General features: G+C 41.0%; 1 protein-coding gene across 1 annotated transcript in view; it reads right to left on the bottom strand.

Annotated features, from left to right (window-relative positions):
- The window catches only part of kcnt2b (potassium sodium-activated channel subfamily T member 2b), a 209,234-nt gene that overhangs the window by 46,213 nt on the left and 143,405 nt on the right, over positions 1 to 19,616 (bottom strand). The window contains exons 11-13 of the mRNA XM_088603769.1: positions 11,461 to 11,625; positions 7,819 to 7,955; positions 6,118 to 6,181 (exon numbers count right to left, since the gene is read on the bottom strand). Of these exons, the coding sequence (XP_088459895.1) occupies positions 6,118 to 6,181; positions 7,819 to 7,955; positions 11,461 to 11,625 (366 nt within the window). The remainder of the gene's footprint in view (positions 1 to 6,117; positions 6,182 to 7,818; positions 7,956 to 11,460; positions 11,626 to 19,616) is intronic.

The following is a 19,616-nucleotide window of genomic DNA, read 5'->3' as shown; positions in this document are numbered from 1 at the left end:
GGGATATGTAGCGGCGAGGCTTAATAATAAGGCAGAATTAAGTGTTTCTGAGCTTCCCAAATGAGGCCTCATTTCTCTGTTCATCTCTGTGGTGCAGCCACAGAGAAACCATTCATGCAAGGTGATTTAAGGTCCAAGGACAGCTCCCAAAGGGGGATGCACTTAGCTAAGCCTGGCTATCATGATCAATGGTCATCCATTGGTGCCTATCTGTCTAGGGAGTGCGAGTTGGACATCTGGATTGCATTCCTAAGTGTCAGGACTAAGTGACTCATATCTCACCTTGATCAACCAATCAGGGACTGGTAGGGCCGAGTAACCCACGTGGGACTCTGATGCCCATGGAACTTTCAGCCAATCAATGAGCTGAAGTTCCTCCAGGTAAAAACAGGCAACACAGAGAGCCTGAGTGATTCAGACAAGATTCAGATTCAGATTCAGATTCAACAAGATTCTGTGAGAATTCCAGGGCAGGACGGCCCAGGAGCAGAAGGCTCCCAAGGGCAGGACATTCTCGCAGCGCGCCTCCTGACCATCCTGAGACTCAGCCCGGACAACCACGGAACGGCCAGTGTGTCCGAGTGCCAGAACTTTCCTTTGTTCTAAGAGTCTAGAGTGGAGGTTGCCAGAGAGTAACCAGCAGCAGGCCTCGTGAACAGGTCGGAACTGTGGACAGCTGAATCACTATTCAGAACTAGCTCTTCATCATAACGAACTGGTCCTCTTCCTGACTTGCTGGGACCCACAGTCATCTTTTCTCCTGTGCACAAACTTTGCTAGTTAAAGCCAACAGTGAGCATCAGCAGCGCACCGTCGCAAGCCGCACATCACAGCCTGGCACCGAGCCAGAGAGCGCGGATTGGACAGCAACAGCCTGCAACTGTTTCTTTGTGCCCGCAGGAGATCTGAATCCCCAAAGATTGGATGAGTATTCAACTTCAATGCATTACAGCTCGAGAATTCAATTGTTATCCCAACCAGTTGATATCAATTTAATTCCTAAGAGTTATGTACTTGTTTGAGTATCTAATGTAGAAGTTGTAACCAAGTTCACTTTACGAAACGGTCTTAATGAATGATATACTGAACGTATGTCCTCTTGATGTGTAACTCTTTGTAACTGACCGAATATATCTTTTGTATTCTGATAACCCTCTCGATAAGATCTGTTAGGTTTATATGCATATTCTATGTATTAATAAATGTATCCTCGTGTATTAGTACCTGTGTGTGTGCGTTGTTTGAATTATGTCGCATGGTTGGACTCTAAAGCCATCAAAAGAATCAACTTTGTGATTTACTGCTACAATTAATAATTGTCTCAGTAAATGCCCAAACCCTACAGAACTGGTGCCTTCAGAGAGCCACTAACATTTATTTGGCGTCCCTGAAACGGCTATGAATCACTACATGGTAAAGAGACTTTACGTAGGTTTTCAGAGTTGCAAAAAGCTAATCTCTTGTCGTTTCGGTACCTTTTTTTAATGGTGTAGTTTTTTCACTTCCATCCATAGAGCACTAAAGACAAGAGAGTCGTGCATAACATGATGGAGGCTGATGGTGCTTTTCCTTGAAAAGGTCCAGTTGAAGCCTTGTTTGTGCCACCCAACTCCCTGCTCCAAACAGAAGCCCCCTTTGTGCTCCATTCATTACAAATAACACTGCAGCATCTGTTGTAGATACAGTATGTATTGTAGTTCATCCCATATTCTCTTTATGTTACTGTATCTAGGGCATCACAAACCCAGCCTTCAAAAGTTGTTTCTCTGTTCAGTTCCAGCAAACTAAAATCCAGGTGTCTGTTCCGTCGAAGGCTGGAGCTATGTTTTCCCTTCAGAAAGGGTATTGTTTTCCCTTTAGAATGAGGCTATTGACACTTTGGAGAATGCCTACTTATTATTAATATTAAAAAATTATTTACTCTGTTAAGCAATATAAGCGACGGCGCTGCTTTTCAACAACTGTGGATCTGCTACTAAGCTAATTTTCAGTCCAGCAGTCTTGCAAGTCATTCCAGGTCTCACCAATTAGCCTCAATTATGACTCAGGCATGTGGGATTTGCCCTTTTCATTTTGTGATATGTGATAATGTCAGGGGAAAAAAGAAAACTGGCGCACATGACACTGTTCTCTAATCACAGCTGTCAAAACTGCCGAAAATGGACCATGAAGGCCATACTGTACAGTACTTTCCACAGCCTTCAAAGCTTTTTTTTTCCCCTTTTTTCATGTCTGAAGCACTTGCAATATAAGCTAAATAAGTGCTCAACCAGACTGGCTTTTGCCTTGAAAAGTTAGCAAACAATGTGGAACAATGCAATTTTTTTTACTTTCTTACAAAAAGCACAGTTATGGTCTACAGAAAGTTCAAAGAACATGAAACAAAGTGATTCCTGGAGTTGGTGATTTGGCACACAATGTGATAACAGAGCTTGAGGAAACATCAGTTCTCCTGCCAGAGAGAAAGCTGCTAACTCTTTCACATAACCAAAGTTTTTGTGTTTAATCTACTGATCAGTCTAACTTTTGATTGATGCTCAATTCTTGAGCATTCTCCTCTGCTGCCATTTCTTAACTTCCAGGGCTCCTCCAATTTCAGCATAATTTGAAGCGTAATGTCAGCAGGATTATTTATTTTCTTCTACAGTCATTTTCTGAGTCACTGATCACTTTTAACATGGTTCTGTCACTAAAGTAGCTTTGCTATAGTTGCAGTCACTGTGCGTTTGATGTAAAAAACTACTTGGTATTAAATTGATATGTCTGCTCTTTCAAATGGGCCATCTACTAATTGAATTTTGCTTTCACTAATCTAGTAGAGTCTGCCACTATGGCAGAGGAGCTATTACCAGAGAGAGTGCAATTATGTTTTTGACCACACCTGTAGGAAATGCTATAAATGGGACAGGCATTATTAATAGACAGCTGTTATGAGAGAAATTATGGTAATAGGCAGATTGAAATAGAAAATTGAACAAAACAGAGCAGGATCCAAATGGGGATACACACAAATACAAAGAGACTTTGAAACAAGGTTCTAATTAATGAAAAAAGTTGTTCAACCAGTAAAGACTCTGTTTTGAACACAAGCTGAGTCCTACAGCCTATATGTCCCCAGTTTGAGTCATTAGGTAAAAGTAAAAAGGATGTGCCCAGCACACTACTGTATGCTGCTGGAGTCAGAGTTTTGCTTCTCTGAACACCCAAAGCCCAGACACCTATACTGCGAGTCTGCAGTGCTGTCCGTGAGAGCTATATCAATACTCTGATCACTGCTGTGGCTGCTGTGGGATAGGCGCATGAGGGTCATAGTGGCAAAGCAAGTGCTTTTCACAGCAGCAATTACAAATTGGGAAGAAACATAAAAAACACCAATGCCCAATGAATAAATAAAAAATAATTGTAAATTAGAGAAACTGTAATTTAGAGTTTTTTTTTAAAGAAGTTCAATAAGCACAGCCGTGTAATCCATTCATTTGCCACTTAATCCTGTCAGAGCAGCTATGGAGGTGTGCCAGGAATTTTAAGATAACCTGAAACCAATAAAAGTCTTTACTCAAGGCCAGTTATGTTAACTGCTAAAGCCAGCTACTTAATCCAGTTTGTTACCATTTATTTTTACACTGTCTCCCTGAATCACATACTGAGGACAGTCATATAAGCATCAGTTTCATCAGTCCCACAAGTACATACCCCTTTGATTAATACACTTTTAACTGGGTAAACCACCAGGAAAGGATTGATTAACACAGAAGGGAACTAAATCTGAAATTCAGGCACATGCAAAAGCTGTAATAAAGATTGAGAAAACATCAGTCAAATTATTATTATTATAAGGATAAATGTGGATATATAGGTACATACAGCTCCTCCAACACATGAGAAAACAAAAAGGTTCAAATGATTGAAGTGTCACACTAATTTATTTTGGTATTCCTATATCAGTTATCCTTTTAAATCTTACATATGATAATATTGTTTATCTAGCACATTACAATACTGCATGTTCTTCAAAGCAACAAAGCAGTAGTTGAATTTTAGTTGATTTCTGTAGGTCCTATAGAGTCTCTGCAAGCAGACACTGAAATGGCAGAAACGTTTTGCTAATTGTTAAAACGTGCTTCATTCCTTGAAAACAAAAACTACATTTGAAGAAGTTAATGATTCACAAGAATATTTTCAAGCTAGCAGTCTAGATTTTGAGAACAAAAGCTAATTTTCTTCTTCTAAATATAAATCATACCCTAGACATGTGACTTATAAAAGGCTTTTAGCATTTCAAAAGGTCCCTGACAAGCAAATTCATTAAAAGTCAATACAACACTGTAGATATCAAAATGGATCCAAAGGAAAAACAAAATTAAAAAAGCAAGTAGCTTTAAATAAACAGACTCCCTTGGCAAACAGGTCTGTCTTTGACACTATGAATTTGATGTGCAATTGATAACAGCACATTAATTTTTCAAAAGAATGGAAGAGTTTGTATACAGTAATCCCAGCTGCGCCACATCTGATCTTTTGTGGCATAGACACGGGCTTGCTATTCAGAGATCACTGCAGTGATTTAATTTAGCTATACCTATCTCATTAGAGCAGTAAGGAAATGTCAGATGAAACAGAAACAAATGACATAGCATTCTCCCAGCACAGAGACGGGCTCTTTCAATGTAATGTTTGTTAATGAGACAGGCCCACACCCAGAAACAACTGTCCAGCAGAGGACTGATACGTGGTGAGACAAAATCACATTGGGACACATTCTCACATTATCTGCACTGCTACCTACAAGTGCACCATATAGATGAGCCTTTTCAACTCATGATCAGTAGGAGGCAGACAAAAACAAACTCAGCTCCTGCAATCTTTTTGCTTGTTGCCAACTCTGTGCAGTGATGGGATAGACTGGAGGAGTCCCAGGTTTTGATCCAAACATGAATCTCTGAACAAGGAGCTTGTTGCAATCTTGCTCATTTAGATCCCCATCTGCTACTGTCTCTTTAAACAAAAGCATGATTCTGGGTAATCATGCTCCATAGAACCATTGAGAAAAGCTGTGACCTTTGACCTTTGACATTTACAACTGCAGAAAGTTGGGAGGACTCTCTCAGCTTGCTGGCTGTGGATTTAGCCTTTATTACCATCTGTCTCATGAAAGAAGACACTACACATAGAGTATATTATTGTTCTAGAGTTCTATTAAACAACTGGCCTTTTATATGTAGTTATTTCACTTACTTTTATAATAGGAAAGAGTGGATATGCTTACATCATTATTCTGCCCAGTGAATTGCTTTCTAAGGTTTCAATTATCCAAAAGTTTTCATATTTGCCTAATGCTCTCCTGCACACTTTGATATTCACCTGTAGTTTTAGTTTTTACTTCTTCCTCTGTAAATAGTACCTGTAACTAAATCTGCACTTCTCCTTTATATGAAATGAATGCACACCTGTTTCATCTTCTCCTTTATACCACATCATGACATACCACATAATGCTCTGATGAATGTACATCTGAGCATTAAGCAAACTCAGAGTGTGAGTCTGTGAATCAGACCCTGGTTCATTTAAAGTTAACTCACCCAATGGTACTACCTATTTATACAGCAGGGTAGATGAGAACAATCATGACTAAGGACCTTGCTCATGGATACCAAGGCTAGCAAAACAATGTGTACATTTGGGACTTGAATCCACAGCTCTCTGTTAGTTGAAGTATGTGAGGGGTGTGTTCAGTGTGGAGGCAGAGCCCTCCTATAGGACCACTCTGGTAGAGACGCCTGCTGGATCAGGCTCTCAGTGAACCCCCACATTACCTTGTTTTTGGCTAAAGAATGAAAGTCCCAGATTACAGCTGGTTTGGACACAAAGCACAGGATCAGTGTTCTATTTATAAAAGCATTGCCTAGTAGTTTTCTCCATACAGTCCTCCTTTCCCTTTGTGCAATTATCAATGTTAAGTTTTTAAAGGCATTTTACACCTAACTGAGACTAGACTGTGATTGACTTTTGATCATACAACACAAGCTCCACCATTACAACTCTCCAGTATGCTTCAGTGCAATCTGTAATTAAACATAGATAAGGAGCAAAAAAAACAAAACAAAAAGGAGAACGTACAGCAGCGATGCGATCCACCTCAAAACGGTTGCTAAGGATAAAGCAGGCTTCGGCATCATCCATCCTTCAGCCAGCCAGTAGCAAGACAGCATGGGCAGGAAGGGTAGGGGCCACAGCAGGTTAGTGGAAAAGACAAGGGTCACGGGTTAGTGAGGTTAGCGACAATCAACAGATACAAACACTGTTCATACAGTGAACAATCAAATTCCGCTGTGCTGCATGCAGGCCTGCTTCGAGGTCAAGTCACTTCACATTTACACATGCTAAGTAGTTCCATTTCCCCCGCCGAAAGGTTAGGAACTAGTACGTCCATTCAATCCTTTTTTTCTAATTGGTATTTTCAATGTAACTAATGCACTTTTTCCCTGGCAAAGTACTCTGTCACTTTTCTGGTGGGGCCATTGCAAAGAATCACTCTTGGTCAGGGACTTCAATTGAAACATACACTCCTATTATATAAGATTAATAATGATAATGAGCATATAGGGCTGTGCCGTGAGAGATACAATGCTCAGTTGGCCTGAGTTTCTATTATAGAAAAATCCTAAGGCATCCATTTGCAAAAACAGATGAGGTAGCCCCCTGGTGTCATAACCAAATTATAAAAAATATATATAAACATTCTCTCAGATGCCCCTTCCTTAATTCAGAGTAAAGCATATTATGTACCCCATCCATCCTTCCTGTGGTGGAGCCATTTTATGGCATAATGTACTGGTGGGGACAAGCTAGAAAAGGCTGATAATTCAGCTAGGGTTTAGAAGCGTTGTCATTCTTATCTCACATTCCATGCAAGCAATAAGTATTTGTTGTAGTCATGATCGGCAATCTTCTACAGCTAATTGTTTAATTTCCCTGATATTCATAAAGTGTTTATAATCCAGCCTTTCCCACTCAGTCACCATCATAACATTAATTGCTTATATTTGTATAGATACTTTCAAACCCAAATGATTCCAAAATGCCTCACATTTAAGAGGGGGACCAACATCAAATAACATTGAAGTGCACCATCCACCTGAGGGACACACAGCAGTCCCTCCACACAGCAGATCAGGTGCCATATCATATGGAGCACGGAAGGTGGTATGTGGACAGCACAGAAGGGTCAACACACTTCCACTTACAAAAATTGTTATGGGATGTTAATGATCAAGCAATCAGGACTCATCTGAGGGATGGTACCTCCAACAGCACAGTGTTCTCAGTCACCAAAATGTAGCAAGGGTTTAGAAATTCTAGTCATTAAGTGATAGCTTGAAAAAATCATTCATATGTTCAGTTGATTGACTGTCCTGAGGCTCACAGCTATTAATCACATTTGGCAACAGTTCCTATACAACCTAAGACCCTGTTTCTCAGAAATCTATTTAAAATCAGTGAGCAGAGAATTACTTAGTCTGGGCTCAAATTCTTGAACAAGAGTTTATATAAGGGGTTTTCAGATACTGGCCTTTTTAATCTGTTTCATTGAGTGAGCTTGGCACAACCAGCTTTGTAATTTTTTGATTCCTTGCTAATTGACAGAATAATATAATTAAGCAGCAGGTGGCACCAAAGATTTGTAGTGGAATGGATCTGAGGGACTCATAATTGACATTTGCCGCAGAGTGATTTCTTTATTAGCACTGGGGTGTCTCCTACTTTAGCACAGTGTTAATACTGAATTCAAGCAAGCAGACCCTTTTCAGAAAAACTTACTTGGCTCTCATGAGGTCTTGGTCTTTGAGAGCTGAGCCCTGTAGGTAGATGACTCTCTGGGACCACAGTGGGATCTGGAGCACTCTCCTCACCTGCACATCCATTTCCGTGGGGCACAGGATCACAACGTAATAATCCTGCAAAGACAGGCAGGCAGGTGTGTCCGTCTCTGATCCTGGCAGAATCAGTCACCCTCTGTTGCTCTGCAGTGATCCTTCAATTCCCATTGGCCAATATATCAGAACGGCACGGCAAATGACTATACTCTGTCAATGTTATTCAATGCGTGCCTTATTTGAGGAACAGATTTCCACCTCCAGAACAAACAGAAAGTTACTTTAAAACTTTGAATAAGGCAATGCTGATAGAAGAAAAGGTTGGGATTAGGTTGGAAAACATTTCAATATCCTTATGGGGATACTTCAATATCCAAGACTCGCATTTTTTATTTAAATGATCAAAACCTTTGGTTTTGATGAAGACCTCCAAGCAAGATTTCAGCATCTTGAGTCACAAAAAATGTGACTGTTGCATATTGCAGTGTATGGGCATTTTTCTTTACTGTGGATTTGACCGATTCTCCTGCATCACTGCAGAAATAAATCAAAGTGTGTGGGTTTTCTTATGCTTTTTTAAAGCCTGGCGGGATAAAGCCTATGTCTTGCTCAATCTCCAATTTCCCAGCTAGGGAAGCCCTGCAATTTTGAACACTGGGTGCATAAATAATATACATCACTGCCTTTCATTATAATCCACTACAAACTCAGAGATTTAGGAAGAGATTTCAACATCATCAGTGTGCAATCATCCAGAAAGACAATCACACCTCATCAATGTGCAATGACCAAGTGATCTAACCTGGTGTTACTGAGCAATGATACTGACAAATGCACATGAGCAAGCAATGACTGCTAAGCCATATCCCATTTTTTTTAAATGGTCTTGTCCACCCAAGCACGCATGCTAAACGCCTGTTACGATCCCTGCCTCTCGGCAACGAAAGAGGCAGAAGAAGGCGTAGCCTTAGTTCATCAGTCCACCTATCAGTGTACGCTTTCACCACCACACCTCCGTCTCATCTGGTATTTAAGCATTAGTCTTTCCCTACCCCCTCTCTCAGTATTGGTTTCCCTTTCGAGCTACTTAGTTGCGCTACGCCTTCTACCTCCTCGTACTGTTCTGGTTACGACTTTGGTTTATCCCCTTTTACTACGTCTTTTGGATTACGGCTCGGCTTCGGTTGCTTTCTCTTAGTTTGGTTCTCTGGTTTCCCCTGGGCTCTCGGCTCTCTCCTTCGGCTACGGTATTTGGATCACGACTTGTCTCTGTCGGCTCCCGCAAGTGGGTTCACTACTTGGTTTCGGTTTCACTGGCCGAATCCGTAACAACGCCTATCGATCCAAGAAAAAAAAATCATCGCAAAAAAATGACTAAAACAATCTGTTGCTGACAGGTAACCTGCTGCAGGTAATCCATAGCCCATCTTAACAGGTGATCACACAACATCACCATGTCATTAATCATGGAGGAGAATGATGCCCTCAGCTATTCAATAACCCTGCATACTGATGGCAAACAATGACCGTGTCAGTGTCTCTAATTACCTTCCTGTTCTTAAGTGCAGGCAGGCTGCCAGTTACATCAATGGATCCTTATGTTTACTTTAAAAAATCAACTTTGCAATACACACCATCTAGTCTCTCTGCATTTGTTTGGCCACTATACTGTCAACCCCTGATATACAATGCATCTGTCCACAATAGCACAGAAGGCAGGGACCACTTATTGATCATTGCCATTGCCCTTCATGGAAACTATATTTAGTCAATGTATTGAACACTGTGAAAAATGCTTGCACATTTAAATGTACTAATCAAACTCCTTAATCACTATACCTTGTCAATAGTAGGGATTCTATATCATTTAAAGGAATCCCTTCCAAATAAAAAGCAGCTGAAATTTCTCATTTTAAATAATGTTACTACTATTATATGTTTTAATTTATAAATACAGAAGTTCAGGTCTACTGATCCATTGCAAGTATTGCAAAACCAAGTCAAGGGTTTAAGTGCATTGCATCCACACAATGCCAGACTTGGGAAGGTATCCTGGGGTCCCACTGATCATCTTGAGTGATCCTTAGTCAAGAACTATTGATCTATGTCCTTTAGGCTCAAGACATACTGTTTCATTTTGTCTAAAATATGATGATGTGTTTTACTACAACAGCACAAAGAGCTCCCAGCATGACAAGTAGAGTACTGATAATGTGAGTAATTGAATGGTTACTATTACTGGTTTAAAGCAGTGAGGATTTTCTTTGTATTAACCATCTTAGACAAGCATGTAAGGAGTGAAATTGAATATTTGAATACATTAATAAATATTTAAGGCATTGTAGCAACAGTTACTCTTAAATGTTGAGGCTTCCCTCTTGTAAAGTCAGGTGCATCTTATTATTCCTTGACATAAAATTGCTTAACATGGTGGTTCTCCCCAGGACTTAAATTTTCAAACATTGCAACTGTTTTACCCTGAGATTATGCTGTTCTTTCCAATAACAACCTAGCATATAGGGAGTGTGTGTTAGTGTGACTGACTACTGGTGATGGTCTGGCAGTTGGGAGGACTAGAGCAAACAGACAGAGAGTGGTTCTTGTCTATTGTGACAGGGCAGTGACAGTGCTAGGACTGAGTATAGTCTCCAGGGGCTCCTGAAATAAATATATATATATATTATTGTACTGGTACAGTGTCTGCTCTTCTTTAGGATGAGCATGTTATGCCTAACACAGTGTGATGCTGCTAGGAGTGTAGTTCTGAAGGACAATTCTTTCCCTGGAGCCAGGCGAATAGCAAGCCGAGCTCCAAGTGCAGGATCACAGAGGAGCCTCTGGAGTCTTCGTGAAGACACAATGGGAGCAAGGCTTAATGAGAGAAGATGAAGTAATAATGCAGGCTGATAAAAAATGGAGCTGTCTTAATTAATGTGAACTGAAAAAAGGCTGCCTTGATGCCGTGGAGAGACTGGCTAGAATACAGCTGTCTGAATAAATACTAAGCTGGGAAAAAGCTGCCTTGGTGCAGCAGAGAGACTGGCTTGAATACAGCTGTCTGAATAAAAACGAAGCTGGGAAAAAACTGCCTTGATGTAATACAGAAGGCTGGAGAGTTGTGGCTTTGGAGGAAACAAAAAAAAGGAAGAAAGGGCAAAAACGTACAAGCCAAGAACAAAGCAGGGAAGGAAGAATGATCCCACTGATTCAGTGCTTGTAAATGAAGGAAACAATCAGTGCTTGTCAGGTGAGTGTTTTAGTACTGAAAAGCTAAACACTAACAGCTTAGCTTAATTTCAGAACACTAAATGAATGGGGAAATAGCTTTAAATAGTCTGCTTAATTGTCTGATCGATTTTGAGATGGTCCACATGATGGAAAAATGTGTGGGTTTTGGGAGATATGTAAGTTTGCACAGGGTCAGGAAGATAGCATTGGCTTAGCAGAACCTTTTGATGTAATGACCTGTTAAACCAATAAGAAAAATGTACTATTTGTGAAAATAAAGTTGTATTATCAGGCTTGGGTTAAACATTGTTATAAATGCTCAAATAAAGTCCCTGCAATGTCCATGAACTGAACTCACCTGTAGTCTAGGGTGAGCGTAGAACTCATTGAGGAAGTCCATGAGAAGGTCGATCTTGAGACTGCTGACGCACAGCACCACATGCTTCTCTGTCTGGGCCCGGTAACGGCTGTAGTTACCACCTGATTTCTGTCGCTCCATCCACAGGAATGCCAGCTGCTCGAACTGGGCATCAGAACAACGGAGGTAGAGGTGTGAGGGGGACACAAACAGAAAGTGACCAGGGCCATGTTTGCTGTGTGCATGTAAATCCAACTCATTTAATCTCTTTGGTAGTTAGTAGCAAATCTAACGATCTCAGGTTGTCTCTTGACAGAAGCCAGGGTATTGGCTTCAACAACATGACTGGGTAGCTTGTTCCACAATCCTAAAACACTAAACAATAACAGATACACACAGATCATGGTATGGTGTGTTTTTTTACGAGCACAGTCGGCACCAATTAGCTCCAAATGATTCAATCTTCATTCCACATCTTTTCCCCGCAACTATTTAAACCCTCTGCTCACTGCTACCAGTGCTCGGTATTAGGATTTCATCTGCCTCCTGAGCTTGCCTCACCTTCCTTTCCTGAAACCCTCTCTAGCTCGTCTGGATCCCCTCACCTATGAGTCTTTGGCTTCGGATTTCTTGCGACCTCTCTCTCGTCTTGCCCCTCTCGGATTTGTTTGCCTGACTTCGTTCTGACTACTTGGATTTGGCCTCGCTTGGAATTACCAACCACTCTTCTTCGCCTCCCGTCTTGGACACCTTAGCTTTCGGACTGCGTCTCGAGACCTGCACAGGGTTTGTTAACAGCCTGTATTAACAGAATACCGAGCCAACAATATGAACCCCACTGGTCAGAACAAAGTCAGGCAAATAAATCCGAGATATGTGCATTCATGGTTTGCATGCAGATAGCAAACCAAAGCTTAATATTGTAACGCAACGGGGGCTCAGGCAGGCGCCCTTGCCGCATTAGGTCAGCCCCCTACCGTCGGGGGCTCGAACCCGGGACTCCCGCGTCTCTCTGCAGTGACCTAGCCCCATGAGCTAAAGAGAGATCTCCCTACAGCCCAGTAGCTGTAGTCCTGCTATCACAGGGAAGGGCGGTGACATCACCTGCTCTGGTACGCCGGCTCTTACACAGTGCCTGTCGGCCGTAAGCGTTACAATATTTATAAGTCATGGAATTTTAATCATATCAGTTGATATAAGTTAAAAGTTCTTAAAACCACAGGTGTAAATAAAACCATGCAGCCATATCACACTTTAACTCACAACCGGCAACCCACTGAAGCTAAGCAGGTGTGAGCCTGGTCAGTACCTGGATGGGAGACCTCTGGGGAAAAACTAAGGTTGCGGCTGGAAGAGGTTAGTGGGGCCAACAGGGGGCACTCACTCTGCAGTCCATGTGGGTCCTAATGCCCCAGCATAGTGATGGGGACACTATACTGTAAACGGGTGCCGTCCTTCGGATGAGATGTAAAACCGAGGTCCTGACTCACTGTGGTCATTAAAAATCCCAGGGTGTTTCTTGAAAAGAGTAGGGGTGTAACCCTGACATCCTGGCTGAATTTCCCATTGGCCCTTACCAATCATGGCCTCCTAATAATCCCCATTTATGAATTAGCTTCATTACTCTGCTCTCCTCCCCACTGATAGCTGACGTTCTGGCGCACTATGGCTGCCGTCGCATCATCCAGGTGGATGCTGCACATTGGTGGAGGGGAGTCCCCATTATCTGTAAAGCGCTTTGAGTGGAGTGTCCAGAAAAGTGCTATATAAGTATAAGTTATTATTATTATTATTATTATTATTAAATGCTTTAAAGAAATACACAGCTAAAATAAAAATAAAAATGAGCAGTCAGCAATGCAAACAGCAGAGTTCAGAACTGAGCTGGATTTGTCTTTACAAATACTAAACGTCCACACTAAACCTGACACTAAAGTAGTAGTTTCTGCACTCTCTAATTTTTTCTTTTTCTTGTGCCTCTGACATAAAAACCTGAATAACCTGAATCAAAATGACCTTCATTGGCATCTCACACTAACTATGCAAAGCCAATTTAATAACTTATTCTGTGGATGTCACTGTACTTCTATTTCAATCTGATTTGAAATTTGGGGTGATATTTGATCCAGGCTTGATGTTTGACCCACATGTACAAAATATTGTTAAAACATAATTCTTCCATCTTAGAAATATGCCTGACTGCATATGCATAGAATATGCCTGATTTAAAAGCCAACAACAAAAAAATGAGACAGAGGCTTAAAACAAAAAGTGTGGGGGGGGAGGGGTGCACAGTCACATCAGCAACTGTCAGATGTATTTCCAGATTAAAGAGAAAACGCGCATGAAGGGATCCTCCTGGGTGGTGATTTTTCTCCTTCGGTTCAAGCACAAATCAATAGTTGCTCCCTGCAGAGGGTGAAATGCTGTCTTGGAGTCACCAGCGGCTGGCAGATCAAGCGACTTGCCATCAAAGCCATAGCTGCTATTGTCAGATAGTGTTTCATTTCAGACTGAGAGACGCGCCATATGCAATGGCACAGGAGGACCGGGGCTTGGTCTGCTCTGTGAAAGCTCTGGCACAGGGGGGACAAGAACAGAGGAGTGGGTCAAAAGTTCACATAACGGAGGAAGGTGTACCTCCTGTGGTGTGGTGATGCTCATAAAGTGAGCTGATTTTTTACTTGGCAATTACAGACAAAGAATTCCTGGAGTGAATTCTCCAACTCAACAGGAACTCATTCTGGAAACACAGTGAGCTCTGCAGAGAGGGATCGGGATGAATCAGCTAGGACTCTCTCTCACCTCAGAGAGAAATAGAGACTCCTGCGCCAGCTACCTTGCTCTCCTGTAGGTGAGAGACAAGCCTCTCCTTCAGTCAGCACAGAACCTTCTGTAATTTCTGCAGAGTTTACAGTGTCAAAGATGAACAACTCAATGGCTGGGTGGATCAGGGGAGAGAGTCTGCACCCTCTCATTCTCTCTGCTTGGATACATAGGTTCAAGCACTGAACTAAGATGGAAAGGCACAACTGGAGGCCCCAAGCTGGAAGAGCTTGTGATTAAAATATGAAGCAGTCTAGGAAGTGAAAGACAATCAATTTCTAGCTATTTACATTCCAAACACCTGCAACTGTTAATAATAATAGCTAATACATAATAATTCCTCATACTTATATAGCGCTTTTCTGAACGCACCACTCAAAGCGCTTTACAGATAATGGGAACTCCTGTCAACCACCAATGTGCAGCATCCACCTGAATGATGAGATGGCAGTCATAGTGCACTGCTACGCTCACCACACATCAGTTATCAGTGGGGAGGAGAACACAGGAATGTAGCCAATTCATAGATGGGGATTATTAGGAGGCCATAATAGGTAAAGGCCAGGGGGAAATGTGGCCAGAACTCCAGGTACTCTTTTTCAAAGAAACACACTGGGATTTTTAATGTCCAGGGAGAGTCAGCTTTACATTTCATCTGAAGGACAATGCATTTTTGCCTGGAGCATTAGGACCCCCACACAGGCAGGGTGAATGCCCCCTCCTGGGGACCTCTTCCAGCAGCAACTTTAGTTTTTCTCAGGAGCTCTACCTTCCAGATATTGGCCGGGCCCACACATGCTTAGCTTCAGCTGGTTGCCAGTTGTAAGTTGCAGGCTGATATGGCTGTTTAATGTAAAGCATTAATACTCATGTGGTTCACAATGCAATTCGCTTATTTAAAATATCTGTACATGAGCAGCAAAGATTAACAGCTTTAAAAGAACTGAGTCAAACTTCAAACTTCAAAAAACTGTTTGTCCTTTGAAACTTGCAGGACTTGTGGAGCATAGTGACTGATTTTTCCCAAGGTGTAGGAATGTGATATCAGCCATATCTTGCTGGCCAATGAGGTCACTCAAGGGATTCAAACCTTATTAGCTAATTAAGACCAGGCAGTAGCCTTCCCTATCAGAAAGAGGCAGAAGTCATGTTTCTTTAAAAGGAAAACACAGTCGGACCATGCAAAGGATCCAAGCTCGTGTTTTCTGAAGCTCAGTCAATAAATATAATGAAAGCAAAAAAATAGCACTCAAGAAACACCCTCCTTTGGGCTCTCCACAGACTCTATAGGCTGTGTAAATAAATGATTGGATTTTTTCCTGATTTTTTATTTCCCAAAATCGTTAATGAAAAGTCATCGAAAGATCTCCGACCTTTCAGGTAGGGAACATTGTAGCAATTCAGCTGACGGTGCCCCAGACAGTGCTAAATGCAAATAGGTTTCAGAATTAGATTTGAACATCAAACAGCATGAAGCTAATGAGACTGTGGACCTGTTTAATGTGGTGACCCTGAGATGTTGTTCCAGACTGTCCCTCCCCTGATGTCTGGGTTCTCCAGATCTCCACCTGGTGGTTCTTTTTCAATTCAGTCATCAGTTTTGCTCGTTCTGCCCAGTGCATTCAGGGACAGCTACAGATGAGCTCTGTGGTCCAGGTAAATGTTTATAGCAAATGTTATAGTTTGTCTGAGGGAGCTACTGTCAAGTGAATCTGCCTAAAGGGCCTGAGTTTTCAAAGATAGCCTTTACTACAATAAGGACATAACTTCACTCACAATCACAATATATTTTGGATGCAACAACCTTAAACTAAAGTAGATAACTAACAGAAAAACAAACTTAACAAATGTTGGGGAAATTTAACTTAATGTGTTTCATGCAATAAACTTCAGACCTGTTTCTCAAGTTTGAATCATCTTTATCATTATCATCTTTTGGAGGACAAAACTATAAAGTTCTGGGAAGAGAGAAGCAAAGTAGTGTTACCATTTGAACTGTTTTATGTTAATATTGTACAATACACTAGTAAAATGTAATTTATAATATTGTGTAAAATTGTGTTCACCATGATACAGAAAGGTATTACAACCCCTGAATCAGTCCAGAGAAGAACAAGAAGAAACATTCTTACACTTATAAGATTAAAGAGCTGATTTGATAAGAGAAATTGATAAGAGAAAACTATGAGAAGATCTTATTACTATATAGTACATACTGAAGTGATGCAAGTTGTGATGGAGTGCTCTAACAGTTTATATGACACAGTTGATGGTAAAGCAAATTCAAATCATGTGCTTTAACATCAGCAGCCAAGCGGCAGCTTTAATTCCTGTTGGGGATCAAGAAGTTGGAAAGAGATAATGAAGACCTGCAGGAATTGTATTAGGCATTGTATTTAGTAAAGAGATGGATCCAGAGAGAATTTAATAGTTTTTCTAGTGTATGGTATTCCTGTATTAATCTGAATTCTATTTAAGTATTTAAGTCGCACAGTTCTTATATGGGAGTGCTTCCTCTGAGCACGTGCAACTCATGTTCTTCGGCCTTCAGATACTTTTAAACTTCAGAAAAACAATTGCAGAACACAAAATATAAAAAATAAATTACAGTTTCACAGGGCACAGGACAGTATTTTAAGAAGATGATAAAGTGGTTGGTATTAGTATTTGGAGGTTTATGAGATGGGACTCAGCTATAATTTAGCTCCTATAATCAGTCCTTTTTTCTGCCTTTTTTAAGTGATGTCTAATTGGGGTTAGTTGTACTGGTATGGGTGAGTTTATTCTCCATGTTTCAGACTCATGCACTCTGTCAGAGAGGACACTGCTATTTATTGAGTAATGCCCAATTCATTCTCCTCCCACAAAGGCTATGTATTCATCTTGATTTGGTGATTTTCTCTTTTTTGAAAAAACAAATGTTGTGCCTCTGTTTCAAAATTGATCATATTTAGCATCTCTGCAATGGAAGGAGTATGCCTGTTGTCAGCTTGTGAAAATACTCTATTGACCAGCCTTGCTATACATTATGGTGAGTCATTGATTTTTGCTTCAGCTCCACCACATGATATTTGAAATATATGACTGGAAAACTATGGAACTTTGTTCCCTGCACACACCGTCCTTTAAATTGCCAGTACACCTGACTGGCTGCATCAGTGAACCAAAATGGGGATCAAGGGTTCTTCAAGACCAGCACTCATGCAGTTAATGCGAATACTTTCAAATGAGTAATTTAGGAAATCATTATTTCATTATTAAAGAATTATAATAATAATTAATAATTGCTTACACTTATATAGCGCTTTTCTGGACACTCCACTCAAAGCGCTTTACAGGTAATGGGGACTCCCCTCCACCACCACCAATGTGCAGCATCCACCTGGATGATGCGACGGCAGCCATAGTGCGCCAGAACGCTCACCACACATCAGCTATCAGTGGGGAGGAGAGCAGAGTAATGTAGCCAATTCATAGAGGGGGATTATTAGGAGGCCATGATTAGTAAGGGCCAATTGGAAATTTGGCCAGGACACCGGGGTTACACCCCTACTCTTTTCGAGAAGCGCCCTGGGATTTTTAATGACCACAGAGAGTCAGGACCTCGGTTTTACGTCTCATCCGAAGGACGGCGCCTGTTTACAGTATAGTGTCCCCGTCACTATACTGGGGCATTAGGACCCACATGGACCGCAGGGTGAGCGCCCCCCACTGGCCCCACTAACACCTCTTCCAGCAGCAACCTTAGTTTTTCCCAGGAGGTCTCCCATCCAGGTACTGACCAGGCTCACACCTGCTTAGCTTCAATGGATTTATTAGGATTTCTTCCCTGACCAACCCTACAGTTAAACCCTGGAATTTGCTCAGATTACAAATTACAGATTAAATGAGACAGAATGAAAACTAGAGAACTCTCAAGCCCTTGGAAACTGATGTTGTCCATCCCTGCTACAGCCCATAGCTGCACGAGTACAGTCCTCAATGAAAATAGTCCCTTCAGGGTTCAGAGGCCTCTTTAGGTCAATAATAGTACCAGACCCCATGATGAGGACTCAATGAGTTTATATGAAACTCACCTGGACCAAATGAACCATACAACACAAATACTGTATGAATCTACTTGTGCTTTCAGAAGAGGTTGAGTCCTATGGATCCACTGAACTGTTGTCCTTATTGCCTAGACTTGGTGATTCCTATCACAGGTTCTAATGCTACTTCACTTTGGATAGTGTCTTTGACCAAATCTGAAACCCCTAAAATCTGAATTCTAAATTTATTCTGTAACTAGACTGCTAATCATTTCAGAAGTGAGTTTTTTAAAGGTCTATGCACATACTGTACTGTACAGTAGTTCATTACTTGAAGAGAAAGAACTACAAGTATGAGTTTTTATACTTTTAGAAATCATGTTTTTTTTAGAAATGCTCTGATTAATTAGGGATTGGTTGATTGTTTGTCAACCGTAATAAACTTAGGATAATAAGTGTAGCAGAACTATATTTGCAATTAGTGCTTGACCTGCAGTGGTTTGTCTCTTTGATACACACAATTATATATTACATTTGATATGCACATTATTCTAGGCATTTCCCCACTCAATGCCTATACCATAAAGCTCAGGAGTTACACATTCTGAAGATGAATGGATTGCATTCATTTATTTGTTGTATATAAATAATTGCTTCACTGAAATACATCTGGGCTATGAGTAAGAGCAATCTGGCCAGCAAATCAGATTCTTCGCCATGTAAAGTAAACCAAAGGAGAATGGCGTGCTAGGAATTGGCACACAGATATAAACCACTGGGAAGGAAGATATAATAATGTCCACACCCTTTTTCATTAGCTCTCCTGATATGCACCTTAAATTGACCATATGGCTAATGGATGTTTCAGTTCAGTGAGGTGCATCTTAACATAGGCCAGACTGCTCTGTAAGGGTGTAGACAGCTACTCTGTATGCAATAATTCCTATCTGATATGGGCAGAAGTAAAAAGAGCATTAATTCAACATCTTGCATTACATATAAAAAATAGCTAATGCAAGCAAAGAGAGAACTGAAATGGTGAATGTTTGGAGACTGTGAGAAATCACGAAGATCTGCCTAGTACAGTATAGAGGGGTTAGGAGGGAGGAAAGGAAAGGGGTTGTCCCATACATATATTTTCCAAGGATCTTTTGTGAACCTGCCAGTATTCGAAAGGATTATGAAAATGGCACACCACATTCTGTGACAAAGATTGAAAAGTTTTTACATTAACTTGTTTTCACATATTTGATTGGATATACTGTAGCTAATGAACATTCACATCACCTACAGGTACGTATG

The sequence above is a fragment of the Lepisosteus platostomus genome, chromosome 13 (assembly GCF_059453375.1).
Source record: "Lepisosteus platostomus isolate fLepPlt1 chromosome 13, fLepPlt1.hap1, whole genome shotgun sequence".
NCBI classification, from domain to species: domain Eukaryota; kingdom Metazoa; phylum Chordata; class Actinopteri; order Semionotiformes; family Lepisosteidae; genus Lepisosteus; species Lepisosteus platostomus.
This window is presented reverse-complemented; position numbering and strand designations above follow the sequence as displayed.